Genomic DNA, 17226 nt, shown 5'->3' on the forward strand with positions numbered 1-17226 from the left:
CTAAAATCTTTTAATGGAGAGATTAGAGTCCCTGAAATTTGTATATGTGTAATTGATTCTTCAAATAATCAATACAGAGTTTTAAAGTAAAACTAATGCTTTAGACAGGCCCCACTATGGCCAATAGTATAATATTTGTCATTAACTAAGAATTTCAAATTCCTAATTTAAGTAGAGCCATTCAGAATGCAAAAGCACTAAAATGGTATTGTAATGTTATATAAGCCTTCTATGTACCATGTAGCATACAGTGAATGAAGTACATGTTATAATAAATTGTTTAGTATAATGGCAGTTGGTAATTAGGAAGAAAATTTGTACAAAGTTTGGAAGTTCTTGATAATATAACAGGACAAATACACTAAAAGAAAAAGATTAGTAAACCATACATTATAGAAATATTAGGCACTAGCATCATTGATCCTCTTGTTTAGATCTGTCATGAGTCCCTGCCAATCTAATCTTGGCAGATACACACACACAATACACACACGCACGTCCCCAAAAATATGTAATATAGAATGACAGAGCAAAAAGAATTCAAGCACAAAATATAAGGAAAGGAAGAAAAGACTCAGACATCTTCATAGTTTTGCAAGAGTATAAATTGGCAGTTGGGACTTTCAAGATTCTGTTATAATAGTGTGTCTTAATAAAATAATTCTCCCCTCCCTGTAGTTTGCTTCCTGATCTGGTCTACATATGAGGCTGATAAAAATGACATTTAGTCCAGCCAATCAGTTGGATAATCAAGACTAGAATATTGTCACAGAATGTAAAGTGTTCCAAGTAAAGTTGTGTTTTGCATTTAAAAAACAAACAAACTAGAATAGATCTACATTCAGGAAATATCACTCTTGAAGGAAAATTTTAGTGACTCAAATGGATCAATATCATTGCAACTCTTTTATAATTCTATTGCATGGTTTTATGTAAATATCCTCTTCATTTTCATCTTGGCAGTTAATTATTTTTTATAATTAAAATTAAATTATTAAATTAAAATTAAATTATTTTTATAGGAAAATGATGTTGTTGAATTATGAAGAAGGCCTTCGAGTGGTGATACATACATCTAATCTTATTGATGATGATTGGTACCAGAAAACACAAGGGTAAGAAAAATTATAATTTGATATTTTGGACCATGACTGCATGCCATGGTTAATACCTTCACAACAATCATTGAGTCAGTTATTCTTAGGTGACACATTCTTGTTTATATATTAGTTATTTCTTGCAGAGTTCAAGATAGTCTATGTAATACCACTTCTTTCAGTTTTTTCCACAAAAGCAATCCTATAACTGATCTGAAAGAGAGCAACTGGCCCAAGTCATCTAGTAAACTTCCACTGCTGTGGGTGGATAAGCATCTAGGTCTTCCTGATCTTGCTCCCACCACCACATTTTAAATACAATATCATATTGGATTTTAACTGGCTTGATTTGTGTGATTTCAAAATATAGCAGCAAATCTCCTGGTCATGCAGATTTTAAAAGCAGTATCTGCAATAAATCCTATTTTTATCAACTAAAGAATCATAAACAATAGTTAATAATGTTACTCAGAAAGAAGCATTTCAAAAGAAAATGTCTTGCATGATATAGCTGACTTCTGAAATTACAGTGAAGCTAATTAAATTACTGCATAATTTCCAGGAGGGAGTTCTATGAGTTCTGTACTGCTCATAGAAAAATGCTGTGAATATATTTTCTTACAATTGATGTCTGCAACTGAGAAGGTAGTGTTTTGCTCTCTTTCTCATACAACTCAGAAAGATAAAGAACCTTTTTTTATTCAGAATAAAGAGTATTTCCTGAACATAGAATGTTTGCTTTTAGAGGGGAAATGACAGAAAATATTTGGCTTTTTTGTACATAATAGCTTATTTGGTCATCTACATACCCCATTTCATTCATCAGTATAAACAATATAACTCATGGTTGTTGCTTTAATATCCTAAGATTGACTTAATGAGTTGCTTAAGTTCTTGGGTCAGACTGTCTATGTCTCCGCACATCTGTCTTTCCTTGCTACAGAGATAAATTATGAATGAGGAAACTTAAAAAAAAAATTATGCACCTTATTACTCTTGCCATGCTCTGTTTAGTGATACCTGGGTTTTTGTGAATCTTCATTCCATCCTTGTTCTTCCTTTTTAACACTTACATGGGAGCAACACATTTACAGACTTCCTTTTCTTTCTCCACACAGTGATAGAGTACTCAACAAAAGGTTTATAAAAAGCCCAGATGTATTTGCAGATAGGTTGGGGATCCATTAGTATAACAGAAGCCATTTCTTTTACATAACTAAATAATATTTCCTGATGAGGTTTCTTTGAAAATTTAATTATTATTTTTTTACAATATAGGAAGGCCTCACTTAACTACCACTATCAGGGCCGCACTCTCAGTCGCTGAGCAAAATGAGATTTAAGCACAATGTCACATGATTGTCCACATGACAGGTTTGTTCATTGAGTGCAATGCTGGCACTCCTGGTTGTGGTTGTTAAGCAGACACACACAGATTGTTAAACAGATGGAGTCCCAGCTAAGGAGCACAGGATGGGAGGGGAACATCCTAGGAGGTTCCACTCAGGAACTGAAAATCCTCCTTGCCAAAATCCATACAGGATTTTTAGCCCCTGAGTGAAGAGACACTTGCATGGGGCCTGCACCAGGTCTCCTCACCTAACTGAGGCACCCTACACTCCTTAACTTACTGCGCTGCTACTTTGCTCAGGAGCTGAAAATTGTGCTTGGATTTCAGTCCATCTTGTCCCTAGGTGTTGAGTGAAAGAGCTGTGTCCTTGGGGTGCAGATTTGAGCTCTGTTTCTGCACTCTATGGGAGGATAGCAATAGCACTTAGACTTATATAATGCTTTATAGTGCTTTACAGCCCTCTCTAAGTCGTTTACAGAATCAGCATATTGCCCCCAACAATCTGGGTCCTCATTTTACCCACCTCGGAAGGGTGGAAGGCTGAGTCAACCTTGAGCCTGGTGAGATTTGAACTGCCAAATTGCAGGCAGCTGTCAGTTTTTTCTCTACATGTGGAAGGCAAATTCTTTGGTGAGGTGGAGGAATAGAGCTTAAATCATCAGGATCTGAGCTCCATTTCTTTATCCCATTGAAAAAGTTCAATTCCTCTCAGCAGGCAGCAATTTCAGCCAGCCCACAAAGATGAGAAGAAATCCTCTTGGCAGGTGACAGCAGCTGGCAATCATCCATATCGGCTTCCCCACAGACTTTCTGGGGTAGCTGTGAGAAGATTGCAAATGGCGATCACATGATCATGGGGCATTGGCAATTGATCAAAAGTGCAAACAGATTGCTAATCACCCAGATTGTTATCACATGACATGGGAGGAGGAATCACGTGATGTGGGAGGAAGGCAGAAGGACATTTTACAATGACCAGAAGGACTTTACAGGCATAAAACACTCTCTGCAGCCATTGTAACTTTTAATGGACATTAAATGATTGGTTGTAAATCAAGGTCTACCTATATGATTTCAAGACACAGTAAATGTTCATAATTCAGGTTTGATAGAGTATGATGTCATAACTGAGTTTAACTTTGCTTTGCAAAAAAAACAAAAGTGAATGTGTTTATTCTTTTTAAACTACATAATATGTGCTTGTTAATGCTATTTTGTTGCTTTTTAATATTTTAGAATATGGCTAAGTCCTTTGTATCCAAGATTGCCTCCTGGGAGTGCTGATTCTGATGGTGAATCTCATACAAATTTTAAGTCAGATCTAATAAGCTATTTGATATCTTATAAATCTCCTAGTCTGATGGAGTGGGTTGAAATAATTAAGCAACATGATCTTTCAGAGACAAGGTATATAATTCAATGTATTAAATTATCACAGTTCCAATGTTCATTATACTTATACAAAAATAATTTGTTTCAGTATAAGCCATTTTTAAACTATAAAATTGCATTCATTGAAATAGGTTACAGCATTGAAGATGCATTTTTGTAAGTTGGTTACTAAAGATAATGTCAGTATTTCTTTTTGAAAAGCATTTGGTTCGTATGTTCAGCAATTTAAATTAGACTCTGGGCAGAAGCTTTTTGTTAAGATGTGTCTAGGTTTTTTAATAAGCAGTAATGCAGTTTGGAGAAAAACTATTTTAAAATAAACTGTATTTATATGCTGTATAATTATGCTGTAATAACATATGCACTATGACACAATTTGGGAAAACACCAAACTCTGTGTGGTTATTTTTTATACAGAGTATATCTTATTGGGTCAACTCCAGGTCGATATCAAGGTAATGCAAAAGAAAAATGGGGTCATCTTAAACTGAGAAAGGTACTAGATGTTTATGCCTGTCATCTTTCCTGTATTTCTGATAAATATTTGTAGAACTATGAAATAGTTGGAATATTTCCAAGTAAATATTTGTAAAATTATTTATTTATATTTCATGTTTCTAAACTGGCCATCTAGACCACACATCTCCCTTGAGGGAATGTGAGCAGTGAAGACGTATCTTATGAAGACGTAATCTTGTTACTCGTTATTGTTGAAAAATTCATTGCTAGCAGCTTTTCTAATAGGATAGGATAGGATAGGATAGGATAGGATAGGATAGGATAGGATATTTTATTGGCCAAGTGTGATTGGACACACAAGGAATTTGTCTTGGAATAATCTTCAGACTTAGAAAACTGTTAAGACAATTCATCATAAACGCATAAACCCAGTTTGTTTCAGTGTTAGGCATTTTGGACTCTCAAGTTACGAAAAAATACACAGATGTAAACAAAAATAAAAAAACAAGAAAAAGCAAAACAAAAGTTGAAAAGTATGAACCATCTACGCATGTCACTTATATTTCAAGTTTTAAACATGAAAATTTCAAATTAAAATAAAACATTTTGTAAAATTTGAATTCTGTGTCAAATGAAATGCATTGCATCATTTTTAGTGCAAAAATGATTTTCAAAACTAGATTAATTCTACATCTTAAATTCAGTTCTTAATGTCTGGAATAATTGCTTTTCCAGTTTTTCAAAATAATTTTGTGAGCAGTGGACAATTCTTCAAAAACAATCAAACTCTACATTTTGTGAACATAATTCAATATATTAATATCTTGAATTATCTAGCTAGCTATACAAATGTTGTTCTAAAAATACCAGTAATTTAGAAGACCAAATCATATGTATTAATGTTGCCATAATTTTTTTACATTGCTGCAGAGAAAACATACATCCTTTCAAATATATTCTTCCACAGTTTCAATAAACTTAAAATGGAATCTCTTGATGCTTGGTTTCATAAATGGACTCCATCATAAGAGATAGCACCTCCGATTACTTTGAAGTAGTTAAAATATTTGGTCTATGTTGAGATATTAAAATATGACTGAGTTGATTATTTTAGGGAATACGGAACTTCCATCTGAAGTTCAGAGAAATCATAAAATAATCAATACAGAGGAATTGCTCTAAAATATTTGATGTCTGATCTGTTCCTTCTATAATCCACTATAAGCTCCTTGGTCTTATTGGTGTTGAGGACCAAGTTGTTGTCTTCACACCACGAAAGCAAACGGTCCACCTCATCTCGGTAGGCAGACTCATCCCCCCCAGAGATAAGTCCCACCACTTTAGATGGCTCCATTGCTGCAGTGACCAGTTTGCATTTTTGTACTTAGAGGTTTCTATATATTTTATATTTGTGGTTCTTTTCCCATTGTTGTACACCACCCAGAGTCACTTTTGGGGAGATAGATGACTATACAAATTTGATAAATAAATTGGATCTGTCCCCAACTGAGCCTTCAGGTGTTGCAACAATGAGCCCATTATCATTACAATTGGATCCATCCACTCTGCTGCTGTTTGTCTTTTTTTCTGTTTTTTTCATTTTTCCCAGCATTATACGTACACTACATTATACATTATTTAATTAGCAGATTAATAAGAGATTTAGGCTTACTTTTGCAGTCTCTGCAGGCAAGGTTAGAATTTTACACACTGCATACAATCTTGAATTGTTCCAATTAGACAGCCCTGTATTATTGTTATTGTTAGGTAACTCAGAATTTTATGCCAAAAAATTGTATTTGGATTGCTGCAACAATTGGTAGTTTCAATTCATTGTCCTTCAGTTTACAAAGGGACTGGAAACTTAATTGGTTTTATATAGAAATTGAACGCTGGTTTTCCCACTAATAGTAGTGGATATGTTAGCCTGCGTCTGCCGTAATATAAGAGTTAAAGCTCAACATATATGGAAGTTATTCAGGAAAGTAAGATTTCAGCACAGGTCTCTGCAATAATTGCAGTATACACTGTTGTATAGAATATTGAACATATGCAACTAATTAAGGAGCAATAGCTTCATAAATGATAATTTGTGCCTTGTCTGTTACTTAATTGAATAATTGAAGGTAATAAAGTGTTAATATTTTATTGTTGTTTCTGTTTTTTCCCCCAAACAGCTTCTGAAGGAACAAGCAACACAAATACCTGATCAAAATTCTTGGCCTATAATAGGACAATTCTCAAGTATTGGATCAATGGGAGTTGATCAGTCCAAATGGCTGTGTTCAGAATTTAGAGAAAGTTTGGGGAGTTTAGGAAGCAATTTGAAGAATCCTCCAAATCAAATTCCTATCCATCTGGTATTGGCCACTTGATACATACATATGTGTGGGTCTGGACATTTATGAGAGAGTGTGAAAATTTAACGTGTTTATAAAAGTTAGAACAGCAGAATATCTGCTACTGGGACATTTATTTACAGAATATACTGTATTATTGTTAAAAATGTACCTGCCCCCACACACTGAAATCTTCTAGAATCCAGTGTACAGAAAAATAGTGAGGTTTATGCCCTCCTATACAAGAAAGGTTTTCTTGAATAATGAATGAGTCAGAGGCCATTTATTCCCCTTAAGCCCTCACCCAGAATGATTAGAGCTGACAGCCTTAAGGGCAGGGATTCAAAATAGGGGTACTTGTTCCCATCTCCACTCTTAAAACTGGGGGGAAATCCTAACATAGGAAACCAGCTTCCTGAATAGTTGCTATGGAGAGATAATGTATGAAGAGCAAATAATGGCACTACAAAAAAAATGAGCAATTTTGCCATCAAATTTTAAGAGTATAATCTGTTGGTTGCTCATCCTTACTGAAAAAGCATTTTTCATCTCCACAAAATCTCTACTTTGCTTTTTTAAGTATTCAGATTTCAAAATGTTTATTTAATTCAACCAGTCTTTGCCAAATCAGCACTGTGATTTAGTCAAGCTTTGAATCAACATACAAGTCTACCCAGAAGCTAGTTTCTATGTTACAGATTTTTTAAAAAAAATTGTAGCCAAATCTCAAAAAAAAAAAACAGATAAGTTTTCAGCAAACCAATAGCAGCATCAAACTTGACTGGTATATACTCATGCTCTGTTACTTGGTAGTATTTTGATAATTGGTAAATTATATAACATGCATGATGCATTTTTTATTATTACCTGATATTATATTTGCTTTTCTTTGTTTAGATTTACCCAAGTGTTGAAAATGTGAGACAGAGTTTAGAAGGTTATCCAGGTAAAATATATATATATATATATATATATATATATATATATATTCCTGTCTTCGATAATAAAATTGTAAGTCCACATGTCAAAATTAAATAGTTAATATTGTCTTTCTTTTTCAGCTGGAGGTTCTCTTCCATATAGTATGCAAACTGCACAAAAGCAGCTTTGGCTACACTCTTATTTCCAGTAAGTAAAAATGCTGTCTTTATGGTTAGTATTTTAAAATAAAGATGTAATCAAAATTTAAAGACTAACACTTACTGTGCCTTATTTTTGTAAAATGTTTTAGAAAGATTAGTATTAGAATAAGTATTAGTTTAAAATGTTCATCATAAAAATCCAACAGAGATTATATAAATTGAGTTTCAGGTGTCTTGTAATTATTAGCCATTTTTAAATGGCTTAGTTATATGCCTATCAATTGATTTTCCAAAAATGAAACCTAATAGACACCTCATATTTCAAACTAACCCATAGTGGGAAAGATTAGTTATTTTTCTCTTGTGTACAGTAGTTTTGAAAATTCCCTCTAAGTTTATGAAAAGCTGCAAGTTGAATATAATTAATCTAGCCATAGCAGAACAAAATATGTCCAGAGATTAAATGTCAACATATGCATATGTCAAAAAAGTTACATTTTTTTCTTTTCCATATGTATCCCTATTGGATTCATATACATCCATTCATGTATGTTATACTTCTCAACATTTAAGTATGGCTTTAGGTGTAAAGTATGAACAGCTAAACTGAGAAAGGGAAGCTAAAAAACATGAGTACAATGTTTTCTGTGTTTCTATTTAATCCTAATCTATAATGACTGGAATTGTTGTAGATTACAGTTTTGCATGTCTAAATCAGCCTTCCCCAAACTGGTACTATTCCATGCTGAGTGGAATAGTTCCACTCAAAGTTTAAATCCCAATGTACTTGGAGTACTGGAGCATTGTCAGGTTGCAGGAAATTGACCCAAACTATAACTGAAACAGTATCTTGTCTTTTCTATCAATTGGTGGAATATTTATTTATATTACTTTACTATAACTGTGTACTTGAAATAAACCAGATTCTTCAAATGTGTTATGTTTCCCATTATCCCTTGCCATCAGGAATGAACCTTTTTAGTAGGGGTGGGTAGAAGCTATTAACCATTACAGCTTAAAGTCACCAAACTAGAATATTTCAAGTAACATTCAGTTTAAAAAAAGGAGGAATAAAATACTTCTGGCTATGGATATGACATCCTAGGAATTAGAATCTGAAAAACTCCTTTCTTTTGTTTTAACCCAAGCAAATGGTCAGCTGAAACTTCAGGTCGTAGTCATGCAATGCCACATATTAAAACTTACATGAGAGTATCCCTGGATTTCCAGAAGATTGCATGGTTTCTAGTGACAAGGTAAGTCTTTTACAAGTAGTCTTCAGCTTATAATTGGGACTGGAATTTTCATCACAGAGCCATACAGTCATAAAGCAAGATGTCATGTGACTGCATTGCTTAGCAGCCACAATCCCAACAATTCTCCTTGGCATCTGGCACAGAGAATTTCAGGCACAGTTTGGAGAACAGTGCAAGAGGCCTGGGAAGAAGAGCTGGAACAGTCAGCAGCTGGGTGCAGCAATTGTCAGCAATGGGAGGAATATGGTGAAGATCAGCTGGGCACAGCAGACTGCAGAAAGTGGAGCGGGGCTGATTTGCACTGAGGTGGCTGGCCATGATGTGGTTACTAATAGAGGCTGCACCGAGACTGAAATAGAAGTGGCAGCTGCTGAAGGTCCTGGGCCTCTAGTTCTACCACAGCACTGCCTCCATCAAGGAATGCCACTATGGTAGAGGGAGTTGAAGCACCCTTATGATTGTAAATGCAAGTAGACTGCCAAACACCCAAATTTTGATCACATGTCTGTTACAACAGCTGTAATTTCAAGCACAGGTTGTGAGTCCCTTTGTTTGCAACAAATATTCTTAAGTCAAGGACCACGTATATGGGTTTTTTTTCCTATTTTTTCCCTCTCCAAATTCTTGCATTCTGTGCATAAACAGAACTTGTTTCTTCTCATTTTTGTTTATGCCTGCTTAGTGCCAATCTTTCCAAGGCTGCTTGGGGAGCTTTTGAGAAAAATGGCACCCAGCTGATGATCCGATCATATGAACTAGGAGTTCTGTTCCTGCCTTCAGAGTTCGTAAGTTCATTTTAATCCTACACTGCAATGAATGCAAACACAGCCAATTTGCTTTTTTTAATCCACTGCTCAAGAATGTCAGAAATGTATTTGCATAAGAAAGTAAAAAAGAAAAGTATGTGTAGCTCAGTTCCAAAGAAAATGATTAGTTACTCAATATTATGTAGGTTCATTTAATGGCTGTATTATGCAAAACTACATTGTACTTTAATAATAGAAAATGAGGCTTATCTGAATCACCAATTTGTTCATATCTCCCAGTCATCTAATCACTCTTCATCCTTTATTCAGAAGGATAATATTTTTTTCTGGACAGTGACTACACTTCAATCTTAAAAATAAATTGTGGGTGCTTTGAGGACTGCAATCAAATGTCCAGTGGTGTCATTACAGACATAATCTTTCAGCCTTTTATTTGAGAAGACAAAGGTGGATGAAGCAAAAATAATAAAATGACACGCTGCAAAAATCTTCTTGCAAATTGATTATACAACCTGGGATACTCCAGATGTGAAAATATACCCAGTTGCATCTTCTTGTCCAGTAGCAGTACTATCCAATACTGTGCTGTCTCTTGGGAAATGTCATTAACTGTGATCATGGAAATAAACCTTTTTGTTTATCTTATGGAAGTTTATACAATCCCAAGCAACAATTTGATGCTTTTCAAAGGTTTTGGTTATAATACTCAGAATTCCTTGATACAGGCTATAATGGTAGTGAATGTTACAAACTGTGTTAAAATGTCCTAAGCAAGGCAGGTTGCCAATCGCTTCTTTAATCTTTTCAGTTCCTGCATAAAATATAAAGCTTCTTTTTTGCTTAATAGTTTTGCTTAATATGTACTTCTATTATTTGTAGGGTGTAACACATATGGTACTACATGCAAGTAAAACGTTGGATATTAAGTATTCTCTTTTAGTTATTTATTTAGAAAAGCATAAGACAACCACTTAGGGTAATATGTATTAAAAGAAAATCATAAAATATAGTTTTTTAAAAACCCAAATCTGGAAGAAAAACAACCAGTAAAAAGTAGTCAAACATGCAGGACCCATCATCCCAGCCTTTGGAGATCTAGATTTTAAAAGCTTTTTTTACATACGACCAGCATGGGTATCGACTGTATCTCTGTTGAGATTATATTTATTATCCAAGAATTCTGTGTTTCCTTAATGGTATTTTAAGCATGAATACAGGATACATCATTTTCAGTCTTGAAAACCACTCTACATTCATTATTTAATAGAATTAACCTACAGTATGATGTAGGAAATTTCTTCATTTCAAATTAAGAAAGTTAAGTTGTTTTCTTGAAGTGTTGCTTAGTTTAAAGAAAATAATTACTGAGTAATAGATTATCTGCTTTTAATTGTGGCTGATTGTTTATACATTATTTGATTATGGTTGCTATTTAGACAATCTACCTAATAGACACACATTGGTAGCATTTTACTAACAGCACCATATTACTGTATTTGTTTTTGAATTTTGGTTGAATGCAAAACTCTTTTTTAGGGCTTGAATACAGGATATTTCCAAGTAAAGGAAAGCATGTTTGCTAATACATCAATATTGTCATTTCCTGTTCCTTATGATCTGCCCCCTGAAAAGTATGAAAACAAAGGTAAAGCATTCTTCTATATAATTATTTTTTCTGCATATAAGTAAAATTAATCCACTTGAATGAATGTAAAACCATTTAAAATAATAAAGAACATGCAGTTGTAGATTACTGGAAAAAGAGATAACTCCATATGACAGCTGCTTAAGTTACAATTGTGATAAGGTTCTGTTTTCAAATCCAGCTGAACCCTGAAACTTGCACATCATTACCCCTTTGCCAGTGTTTTTACAAGCTTTTTGGAATACAGCTTGAATAAATACAGAATACTGCTTCAAGTGTTAAGATTATCAGTTGTTATTATTCATTTGTGTAATGATACCGCTATTGAACATACCACATTTCACTTGCACTTTACTATAATTATCTTGCAAATCAACAATCAGCATCCCATTACTACATTCAGTGCACAAATATGTTCCTGTTATTGAACTGCAGCTTCTCCTGTATCTAACAAACTATAGGCTTATTTTGTAGTTCCTTTCAAATTCAGTGGGATTTTAAAATATCATTGTGAGTAACAGAATTGATGAGCTTTAAATGTTAATAAATGGAAATGGAAGATCCTTTAGGCTCTCTGGAACATTATTTTCAAAGGCTTTAATACAGACATTCCTCTTCTTATTCATCATATTTGTTTTCTAAATAAGCACACACAGTAGTCGAAGGGTCATATTATTAATTTATCCTACAGTAGACTTATCTTTTTTTTTTAAACAAGTTTTATTGATTTTACAAACAAACAAACAAAACAAAACATCATTAAACATTAAAAACATAAAACCTCTTTCCATTGTAGATCTTTACAAGGCAGGTAACATATTGCTTTATATCACGTACTTATAATTTATCCCATTTCCATATAAACACATAAATTCCCTTTACCAAATTCCACATTGTTTCTCTTTAATCATTATTCAATCATATTTCCTTTCTAATTTATCTGGTATTCAGTCATCACATTTATATTTTCCTCTGGCTTGTTTATAATTATTCTCATCTAGTCTTCCTCCGAGATTTTATTATTTAATTCTTAATTAAACACACAGACATAAGACATAAACATAAAAACATAAAACTTTCTTCTAGAAAGTAACTTGGCCCCAGATTACCTCTTTTTGTATGGACTTCAATTGAATTCATGCTCTTCTTATATACCATTACCCTTCTTATTTACCATTCTATATCTATTATATAACTCCTCTCCACTTTTGCCTCATCTTAATTCTGTTTTATATATTTAATCTTGCTTTAAAGAAAAATATTTTTATATCTTTTGTCCATTTCTCCATTTACATCTGTCTCATTTCCAATTTGAAAAAGAATAGTTTCCCCTGGAATCACTAATCGGAGTATGATGCCTTTCTATCATTCCCCTGAATTAAAATTTAAAATAACACCTAAATCCCAATCAGATTCTGCTTAGTACATTCTACTATTTCAGAAACCAATACTACAATAATAAATCCATAACAGTCAACACATTAGTCCATTAAACTCTATATTTAAACTAATATTTTATACATTCCCTTTAGTATTTTATTAAAACTTAATATCATTCATTATTAAACCTTTTAAAGTTATACCTTGATATTTTAGTCTTTTATTAGATCTTAAAAAGTTCTGATTATCTACTTATAATACAAATACCACTATTACAATACTCATGTGTACTTTGCAGAATCCCCTTTTTTTTTAAAAAAAATCCCTTATATTACCCATTATCCCTAAAAAAATTTTCCTTTTCTCTATCTTGTTTTATACCTTTGTAACTTTTTTTCCCCCTTTTCCCTTTCCTTGTTAGCCCGCCTAAACTTTTTACCCCTCCTCTCCAAACCTCTGCCTTCTTGATTTCCCTTTCTGTTGCATTCCTCTTTCCTTTTGCTTTCTAGCATTCTGTTGTTTTTGCATCTTCTTTTTCTCTTTCATAAACATTTTTTATTTCTTAAGTCCTTCCTTTTCGCTCCTCTCTTTCTCCTTTCTTTCTTAGTCACACCGTTTAGTTCATTAAAAATGGCTTCTTCTTCCTCGGCTTCTTCCAGCTGTTGTTTAATTTGCTGACACATGACAAGCGCCATATCTAGGAAACAAAGGGCTTCTCCCATAACATCTTTGCCTTCTTTCTTTATTTTTAAATATTGTTTTTTTAGTTCATGAAGAGATAGAGCCATTTTAAACTGTTTCTTCTTCTCTTTCTGTATCCTCTTCTTATTATTAAACCAATCAGTTATTTCCAAACTTAAAATAGTTCCCAAAAGTCCCAAAGTCCCACAGTCATCAAACAGTCAAGGCAGAGTACAAGCTTCTTCTTTTTACAATTTTTCTCTTCTACTAACAGCACCATATTACTGTATTTGTTTTTGAATTTTGGTTGAATGCAAAACTATTTCCAAGTAAAGGAAAGCATGTTTGCTAATACATCAATATTGTCATTTCTGTTCCTTATGATCTGCCCCCTGAAAAGTATGAAAACAAAGGTAAAGCATTCTTCTATATAATTATTTTTCTGCATATAAGTAAAATTAATCCACTTGAATGAATGTAAAACCATTTAAAATAATAAAGAAGTCAAATTATGACAGCTGCTTAAGTTACAATTGTGATAAGCTGAACCCTGAAACTTGCACATCATTACCCTTTGCCAGTGTTTTTACAAGCTTTTTGGAATACAGCTTGAATAAATACAGAATACTGCTTCAAGTGTTAAGATTATCAGTTGTTATTATTCATTTGTGTAATGATACCGCTATTGAACATACCACATTTCACTTGCACTTTACTATAATTATCTTGCAAATCAACAATCAGCATCCCATTACTACATTCAGTGCACAAATATGTTCCTGTTATTGAACTGCAGCTTCTCCTGTATCTAACAAACTATAGGCTTATTTTGTAGTTCCTTTCAAATTCAGTGGGATTTTAAAATATCATTGTGAGTAACAGAATTGATGAGCTTTAAATGTTAATAAATGGAAATGGAAGATCCTTTAGGATCTCTGGAACATTATTTTCAAAGGCTTTAATACAGACATTCCTCTTCTTATTCATCATATTTGTTTTCTAAATAAGCACACACAGTAGTCGAAGGGTCATATTATTAATTTATCCTACAGTAGACTTATCTCATATATATATATATATATATATATATATATATATATATATATATATATATATATATCAACACATCCTGAACACAAACATGTAAATGAACAAAACCACCCAACAGGTGCTCAAAACATTATCCTGCCCAAGAAGTGGGAGAATGGCCATATATTTATAGCTTTCTGAAAATCATCAGGATAGGAGACATTTGGATCTCTGGAAGAATATTGGTCCAAAGGGCAGGTGCTGCAGCTGAAAAGGCATATTTCCGGACTCCTACTGTTTAACCAATAAGATCTGAAATGTGCCCACCCTACCGGATCTCAGCAGACACACAACCAGATAGAGGAAGTTCCTCAAATAACCAGGATCAGTGCCATGAAGGTCTTTTATAGGCAATATCTAAATTGCACCTAGAAGCCAAACACTAACCAGTGCTGCTCACAAATCAATGGAGTCACATAAATCCAATGAAGCATGCCCATCATTGCCTGTAACTCTGCATTTTGAACCAGTATAGACTCCCAGTCATCTTTAAGGACAGCCCTGTGTTGAGCACATTTGTTAAACTGTTCCGTGACGTGACTAAAGCGTTAGAAGGGCCTCCCAGTCCAGAAAAGAATGCAACTGTAACGCTAGATGTATCTATGCAAAGGCCCTCTTGGTCACAGCTGTCACTTGCTACCTGAATATGAGCAGTGAGTCCAGAAGAAACCCAGATTTCATGCCACTTTTGTATGCAACTCTATTTAAGACCAAACATAACCAAAGAACCCTTGATTCTGTAATTACTTTTAGGGTTATTATATATAACATAGCTTACTACTTAAAGATGGTTTAAAAGAGTTTATTTTGTGTTATGAAGTAGAAGTTTAAAAGCTAATTATAGTTCAAGTAAAACTTATTCATAAACATTTTTATAGTTTCAAAGTAGCAATACTGAATTATTTAAGATTAACTGATGGGTTAGAAAATGGCTAGATTTTAAATGGCTAGCTTTTATATAAAGAATCTAATTTAATTTTTCTCAGTTCATCTTTGTCTGTGGTATAAGTCCTTTTTATTTGCTTTGCAGACCGTCCATGGATTTGGAATATTCCTTACACCAAAGCTCCCGATACACATGGCAATATGTGGGTTCCGAAATGAATAGTTTAAAGTAATTCTGAATCTTTACTCGGAATCATTTGAATACCTGTAAGATTTTATGCTTTATATCTGTACATTTTATTATATATCTGTACACTTGGAAAAAATTTTTTTAAATAAAATAAATATTACAGCATTTTTGAAAAAAATAACCGCTTTGAAGATTAACAGTGCTAAATCTCATGATAAATCATACTTTGAAATTACATGTATTTAGACAGTCATTGTTTAGTGACCATAATTGGGATTAGCAACTCAGTCATTAAGCGAAGTAGTCACTAAATGAAATAGCTAATATTCTTTTGATCTTACTTCATCTTTCCTTTGCTTTACAGCCCTGCCAACTCAAATATGAGGATTATTACATAATATTTTTCATCACTGTCGTAACTGTCTGGTCACTAAATGAGGCAAATGCTAAACAAGTTCCACCTGTAAATTAGAAAATTTAGAAATGGCCATGTCAGATAGTTGTCTTTTTTAGCCACAATAACTTTAATCTTTTTGGGGAGTTTTGTGAAATTTTCAACGTGATAAAAGAGAAAATTTATAAAAAATTGAAATAAAGTATCCAGCTGTTAGCAATGAAAAATGAGCATTTGGTATATTTTAATATTACTGTGTTTGTGAGTTACTTAGACAAGCCAATAATAGAGCAAGAAACATTCAAGTCACTGGGATTGCTCATGAATACATCACATAATTGATTCAAGATATTCAACTATATTAGAATTTTTGAGGGGGGGGAAACAGTACTTTCTTTTGGCAGTATTTTGCTTTTATAACATTGAACTTTATGGTAAATATTAAACAAATTTTGGAGATTCAGTGAATCTTCAGATACTACATGTGGCATTTAAAAAAAATTGTTTCCATAACAACTTAGAATTCATAAAAATCTGAAATCTGAAAACCTTCAAGTTTAGTGTAATTTACACTAAGGTAGTTAAATCATTTAGAATAAGAGTTTATGGAACTTACAAATGCTGTGCTGTACTCAGAGAAAAAAAAGAACCATAAAATACTCCCATTATATTTCAATAACTAATGTTTGGGGGAAAACATTATAGAAAAAATCATTTAAGTAGCAAATAACAGACTGTAGATGAGTTGGAGATTATAATATTATAAATGTATTTTATACGTGTATATTACTTTCCTTTTTTGTTTCTGCTTTTCCTGTTTTTGTATGTAAATAACTAATGTTTGAGCTATTTGATACTGGGGAAAGTTGAACATTAAGTGTACAGATCATTGTGATATGTAAAAATGGGTAGGACTTCAGTCATATCGATGTGACCACCCCTTGACTTATTGCAAATACCCGCTGCATAGATCTTCTAATCAAAGCCCAAGGTTTGAATACTTTGCTATTTACATTAATGCAGAAAACTATTCTTCTCGTTACTATCTTTACAATTGTTAAAGCATTTTTATTTTAAGAATTTATATTAATGGAAAATAAAAATATCATTTGCGATAGTGTCAAGTATTGCCTAGCAATAGAAAATTAAGCATTTTTTCAGCTATTTTCCTTGAATTTTATTCAGGCAGTAATTTATTTAAATAAATTATAACTTTGTT

General features: G+C 33.0%; 1 protein-coding gene across 3 annotated transcripts in view; it reads left to right on the plus strand.

Moving 5' to 3' along the window:
• TDP1 (tyrosyl-DNA phosphodiesterase 1) overlaps positions 1-16234 on the plus strand; it is a 30935-nt gene extending 14701 nt beyond the window's left edge. Inside the window, exons 6-16 of one of the 3 annotated variants that reach the window (XM_026712944.2) lie at positions 1023-1115; positions 3685-3855; positions 4258-4336; positions 6477-6659; positions 7536-7584; positions 7700-7766; positions 8869-8976; positions 9659-9761; positions 11280-11388; positions 15569-15690; positions 15978-16234. In XM_026712944.2, coding sequence (XP_026568729.1) covers positions 1023-1115; positions 3685-3855; positions 4258-4336; positions 6477-6659; positions 7536-7584; positions 7700-7766; positions 8869-8976; positions 9659-9761; positions 11280-11388; positions 15569-15642 — 1036 coding nt within the window. In that variant the 3' untranslated portion in view covers positions 15643-15690; positions 15978-16234. Of the gene's footprint in view, positions 1-1022; positions 1116-3684; positions 3856-4257; positions 4337-6476; positions 6660-7535; positions 7585-7699; positions 7767-8868; positions 8977-9658; positions 9762-11279; positions 11389-15568 lie in introns of all 3 variants that reach the window. The other 2 variants (XM_087922082.1, XM_087922083.1) reach the window with 2 other exon arrangements.
• The last annotated feature ends 992 nt before the right edge of the window (positions 16235-17226 follow it).

Source organism: Pseudonaja textilis, chromosome 1 (assembly GCF_049901715.1).
Source record: "Pseudonaja textilis isolate UNSWEBS1 chromosome 1, rPseTex1.2, whole genome shotgun sequence".
Classification (NCBI taxonomy): domain Eukaryota; kingdom Metazoa; phylum Chordata; class Lepidosauria; order Squamata; family Elapidae; genus Pseudonaja; species Pseudonaja textilis.